Here is a 5,561-nt window from a genome sequence, read left to right as displayed (position 1 = left end):
ACTAAAACCACTAAAGTCGTCTTCTTCAGTGTCTTCAGGAGCTGAACAGCCTCAGAATCACTTCATCACTTCCTCAGTCTCTCTGTCGTCGTCGCTCTCAGCGTCACTTTGGTCTCCAGGTGAATTCGTAGAAATCCATAAATTAGTCTCGTCGTTGTTTAAGCTTCAGCGTTCAGAGCGTGTGAAAGAAGCAGCGGCTTCTAGTCCAGAATTTATGGTAAATACTTTACATGCATTTTAAACAGTGGCTGGAGCACATTAATCACAGGCTTTTATTGTGAAAACCCACTTGGGCTCCACTGTGTCTCCATCAGCTCTCTGAGCAGCTGCTGCCCTCGACTCGGGCAGCAGCGGCTTCAGAACCACGTTGTGTTGTGGACTGATCAGACGATGTGTCTTAAAGTCAGTGGGAGTCACTCTGAGCTGCTTCTTCTCTGCAGTTTCCAACAAGTGGATCCACGAACGAGGGCAGGAGTTCAGGCGGCGCTGTGGCCTCCAGGAGACCGACTGACCAGCGAGCCGCTGAGTGTGACTGCACGTGATCGCATGCTTGTTTTAGTCTGGGGTGTGTGTGTGTTGCAGTGTGTGTGAGTGTGTGTGATTCACCAACTTCATCAAGTCAGAATTGGGTTTCTGTTGGCAGCATTCAGACGTCTGTACGTCCCAGTCGTCAGGTGCTTTTAAAGGTCAACGCCGTGTGAAGAACAAAGAACGTCTGAGAACGAGTGGATTCGCCGACGGAGCGTTTTAATCACAGAAACAGGAAACACTGGAACTAGGACGAAGTGTGTCGCTGAGCAGCTTCATGGAAACCAGCTGAGGCTCGTCTCCGTCTGAACATCTCCAGCAGGTTTTATAAACGTCTCCTCATCGTTCAGACTCCAAACAGGAAGAATGCTGAGCAGAGAGAGACCAGAACATGTCAGAGCCTTCAACAGGACCGGTCATATGTTCAGTCAGTCGTATATATAATGACATGTTCAGTGATAAAGACCTGAATGATTGAACTTCCTGTTTACGTTGTTGTTAGCATTAGCCACGACTAGCTGAACTCACTCAGTGCAGCTTTTCATTCCCTCAAACAAGGATCCAGTTACACAGAACCAACATAGAAAACGATCCGAGTCACCGTCTGGCAGTTCAGGACGTTCCTGAGTCCGACAGAAGAGCTTCTTTGTTCTTCACATGTACCTGGGACGTTTGGTGCCTTCTGTCCCGTCACTTCAGTCCACTTCTATTCTCATGGTCACTCGTTTATTGATCCTTTTCTTTTCTCTGCTGTTCTTGAGCAGGATCAGTGTTTTAGTTGACTCATCATTTCATGTTTTGCACCTGAAAGCTGCAGCAGAGACGTTGTTTTTTTCTTAAGACACGAATATGACTTGAAACCAGTTTGGAGTCGTATTTGTGCGTCACGTTTTCAGACCAGTTTCACCCTCAAAAAACCCGTGAAGACACTTTAAGGTTTCACTGTAGAACCTGTGGACTCCAGGTTCTGGTTCCTACCAATGATCCACGTCAACATTTAGTCTGAACGTCTAAAACCAGAACCTTGCCTGGTCCAATTTCATCACATCAGGTCGTTTTGGACAATTCTGGGCAGGTTTGAAGTCACTCTGGACAGTCTTCATCCTGTTTTGGACCCACTTTTAATCGTTTGGACAAACTTTGAGTAGTTCTGGGTCGTTCTGACGAGTCACTTCAGAGGAACTTTGAGTGATTTTGGACAAACTTTAAGGCAAAATAACCTAAAACCAGAACCTTGTCTGGTCCAACTTCACCACATCAGTTCTGCTGATGTTAGAGCCTCAACAGGTGGTGAGATGTGACCAGAGGCTGGGTTCTAGTAGAACCATGGATCCATTCCTAGACAGACACTGACAGGAACCTTATGGATCAGCACCAGCCTGCTTTTTAAAGGCCAATAATTGATTTGTTCCTGTCATTTTGGACAATTCTAGGACGCTTTCAAGTCACTTTGGACGTCTTCATCCTACTTTGGACCCATTTTTAATCGTTCTGGACACATTTTGAGTAATTCAGTGAAGATTTTGGACCTGCTAGAAGCGGTTCTGCTGGATGTTTGGTCCGTTTTGCTCCTACAGAAGTTGAACCCTTAAAGCTGACTGGCGGTTTGTTTTTGAGGGTGGCAGGAGGAACCGTCCCTGGTGTGAAGACGTGGTTTACGACACTCCTTCATGTTTGTGTGGCAGCTCCAGATCGAACTCCAGAACTTCTGTCTGTGTTCTGTCTGCGTAAGTCGCCCGGTGACGCCTCTTCACTCCACCAATACAGCGCCAGCACGGTTCTGTTTCGGCCCGGAGGTCGTTCACTCCACAAACAGCAGATAAAGGGCGAACACAGGCTCCTCCCACTTCCTGTTTGCACCCCGACTGTTCAGACCTGCTGCTATCTCTGGTTTGACCCCTGAAGCTCCAGCAGCAGGTCTGAAGGTCCACGCTGGGCTCCACGAACGTCCTCCGGCTTCATTATCCGCCTCGTGTAGCGTCGGTGTTTCTCTCTGGAAATCTTTGCATTTGTTCCGTTTCACTTCAGTCGTAGTTCTGCTGACAGATCACCTTCTGGTGAGCCAGTAAAGCAGCAACACGTCGTCAGGATCAGAGGTGGTCCTACTGAGGTTGTTTCTGAACTGAGTGCAGCAGCAGGGACTCCAGGTTTTAGTCCAGTGCTGCTCTTGATTAAAGACAGAAGTCAAACCTACAGGCTTCAAGTGAGAATCAGAGTTGTGTTCATTTAGGGTCTGGTAGGTCTGTGGGTCTGCTGGACCTTCTGACTGCTCCACCAACAGCACATCATTACTGTAGCTGCAGATTATCTTCTGATCAGTCAACCAGCTGTTTGGTCTCTGAAAGGTCAGAAGACTGTGAAGAAAGTAGAGTTTCAGTTTAGAAAACAGTGAAGAGCTGCAGCCTGTGGTTGGTTGGTTCCAGAAAACACTCCGTTTGTATTGAAGGCAGGTTCAAGCTGATGATGGTCAGAATCGGTGAATAATGTCTGTAATGTTTACATTTAGATTTTTAAAAGGCGATGAGATAACCAGAACCTGATAAATGAGTGACCGGACTTCATTCTGGTTTCATCTCCTCAGGAGAGCGGCTGTAACATCCCACCAGGTGCTCACCTTAAATCAAAACCGCTTTTCATCAACACGCTGCAGTAAAGTATTAAATGCAGTTACCTTTAGTCCTGCAGCAGTCTGTGTCTAAACTCAACCCCAGGAAGCTGAGAGTTGGTGTTTCTCTTGGAGCCCAGTGTCGGACGCAAACGGTTTGAGTTACATTAAACTGCTTTTCATCAGCTTCAGGTTCTTTACATTCATGACAGTACATCCTGACAGACACTCCTCTGGTGGCCTTCAGTGACGAGCAGGTTGTGGTGAAACACCTGTGGAGCTGCAGCAGGTGTGTGAAGGTCCATCCTCTGTTCTAACCAGTGTCAAGAATGTACAATGTGTTTGTGGTCAGAATAAAGTGGAAACTTCAACACACGGCCTTCGTCTGGTTTCTGCTCAGGTTCGTTTGTGGGTTTTAGATTTAATTAAAAGTGTTTGAAGATGTTTCTGTTTCTGTGGTGAAAACCAGCAGCTGATGTGTCGCTCGCTTTGAGTCTGTGCTGGTTTTGTGTCTCTTTGTGGTTGTTTTGTGTCTCTTTGTGGTTGTTTTGTGTCTCTTTGTGGTTGTTTTGTGTCTCTTTGTGGTTGTTTTGTGTGTCTGTGTGTCTTGTGATCATCTTCTGTGTCTCTGTCGTGGTATCTTTTGTGTCATTTGTGTTCTTTCAGGCTGTCACAGTTTGTTCATGTCCAGTCGCTTCGATCCTCGTACGGTAACTGGACAGTCAGTAACCAGCAGCCAGCGAGGTCTGGTGATGTTTAAGCTGGTTAACGAGCAACATGCAGCCGTCAGAGAAAGTTTAACACAACAAGGACTTGAGAGTTAAACTGATGGACTGGCGGCTCCTTTAGCGCCGGCTCTCGTGTTCTACAGTTTACCGTCGGCACCGTTCTTCATCTCCACAGCTGCTCCTCCAAACACCTGGTCGTGGTCGTCGAGTCTCTGATCGTTTGGCGACTCTTTGGTGTCGTTTCAAGTCTGTCTTTGGTCATTTTGTGTCTTTGGTGTAAGTTCAGGTCTCTGTGGTGGATCCAAGTCCGGTTGTCGTCAGTTTGTGTTCTCTTGGTGTCTCTGTGGTTTGGTTGCGAGTCTCTTTTGGTCGTGTCGAGTCTCCCTCTGGTCCTTTCAAGTCTCTGTGTCTTTTCGGGTCTACGTTGTGGTTCTGTTGAGTGTCTCGGTGGTTTTGTGTCACACTGTTGTACAAAACAATCGATTATAAAAAAGGACATTTTTACACTTTTTTTTTTTTTTTTCATTTTATAGGTTAAATAATTCTTCACATTAAATAATAATCGGTGCAGCAGATTCTTCCACATAAATCATATAAATTGTGCTTTTAAGTGTGAAGTGAACGGCGACACCACAGCCGCCTTCCTTCAGGCGGTTGTTTGATGTTCAGGTGTCCGTCGGTGCAGTCGGAGATCCCAGCGTCGGTTCCGGTTAAGGCTCCGGGAGGCTGTAATCCGCCGGATGGTTTCCTTCACGTAGACGTCCGAAGCAGCCGAGCAGCAGATCGACGGCCGTGTTAACTGTAGACTGAACGTCTTGGTCGGTTTTAGCCAGCAGAGGATTCACCTCCACCAGGTCCACCGCCGACAGAAGACCTGAAGGACGAGAAGGTTTTGGGACGATGAGTGAAACTCTGCAGCAATGAGACGGTCGATTCTCAACATCAGTCGTGACTGATGACACGGAGGCGTCAGTACTGACCCGAAAGCAGAAGGTAACAAAATCTAGTTCGTCGTTGTTTTGTCTCTTTGTTGTTGTTCTGTCTCGTCTCAAAGACAAGAACAACAAAAAAAAGGCAGAACGACGCAACGAGACGCAAAACAGCAACAACAAGACGCAAAACAGCTACAAAGAGACACAAAACCACCACAAAGAGACACAAAACGAACAGACAAACAAATGGACTCAAAGGAACCAACAAAATGAGGCAATGAGACTTAAAACAATAACAGAGATGAAAACCACCTCAAACAAACGGCTGTGTGAGATCGTTGTACTGACACCGTGTCGGTCAGTCTGTGTGTGTTTTAGAGTCGTACCTGTTCCACACAGGTGTTCCGTGATGTAGACGCCCTCTCTGTAGGTGAGTCCTCCCACTACAGGTGTCCCGGTCGCCGGGGTAACGGACGGGTCGATGGCGTCTACGTCGTAGCTCAGGTGAACGGGCTTCTTCCCTCTAGTGAAACCAGGAAGTCACATCTTCAGTCTCCCACTGAGCCCGTTTAGTCGCTGCTGCGGAGCTTTTCATTGTATGGCAAGTTTCCCCAGTTGCCGTGGAAACGTAAATATTTGAATCCCCAGGTTTAGCCGTAGAACTGAAAGGTCTAGAACAGCTGCGACACGTACCTTCTGATGATCCTTAGTGCTTCACTCGAAGGCAGCTGGACTTGAAGATGGTTTATCTAAGTGTGTTCCTGAGCG

At 47.1% G+C, this 5,561-nt stretch overlaps 2 protein-coding genes across 2 annotated transcripts in view; one reads left to right on the top strand and one right to left on the bottom strand.

Annotated features, from left to right (window-relative positions):
* The window catches only part of LOC103370174 (prolyl 4-hydroxylase subunit alpha-1-like), a 15,417-nt gene extending 14,410 nt beyond the window's left edge, over positions 1-1,007 (top strand). Inside the window, exon 12 of the mRNA XM_008299125.1 lies at positions 441-1,007. Coding sequence (XP_008297347.1) covers positions 441-511 — 71 coding nt within the window. The 3' untranslated portion in view covers positions 512-1,007. The remainder of the gene's footprint in view (positions 1-440) is intronic.
* Positions 1,008-4,377: 3,370 nt separating this feature from the next.
* Positions 4,378-5,561, bottom strand: part of arg1 (arginase 1) — a 9,091-nt gene continuing 7,907 nt past the window's right edge. Inside the window, exons 7-8 of the mRNA XM_008299114.1 lie at positions 5,180-5,316; positions 4,378-4,735 (exon numbers count right to left, since the gene is read on the bottom strand). Of these exons, the coding sequence (XP_008297336.1) occupies positions 4,572-4,735; positions 5,180-5,316 (301 nt within the window). The 3' untranslated portion in view covers positions 4,378-4,571. The remainder of the gene's footprint in view (positions 4,736-5,179; positions 5,317-5,561) is intronic.

The sequence above is a fragment of the Stegastes partitus genome, unplaced genomic scaffold, assembly GCF_000690725.1.
Source record: "Stegastes partitus isolate 25-593 unplaced genomic scaffold, Stegastes_partitus-1.0.2 Scaffold1381, whole genome shotgun sequence".
In the NCBI taxonomy this organism is placed as follows: Eukaryota; Metazoa; Chordata; class Actinopteri; family Pomacentridae; genus Stegastes; species Stegastes partitus.
This window is presented reverse-complemented; position numbering and strand designations above follow the sequence as displayed.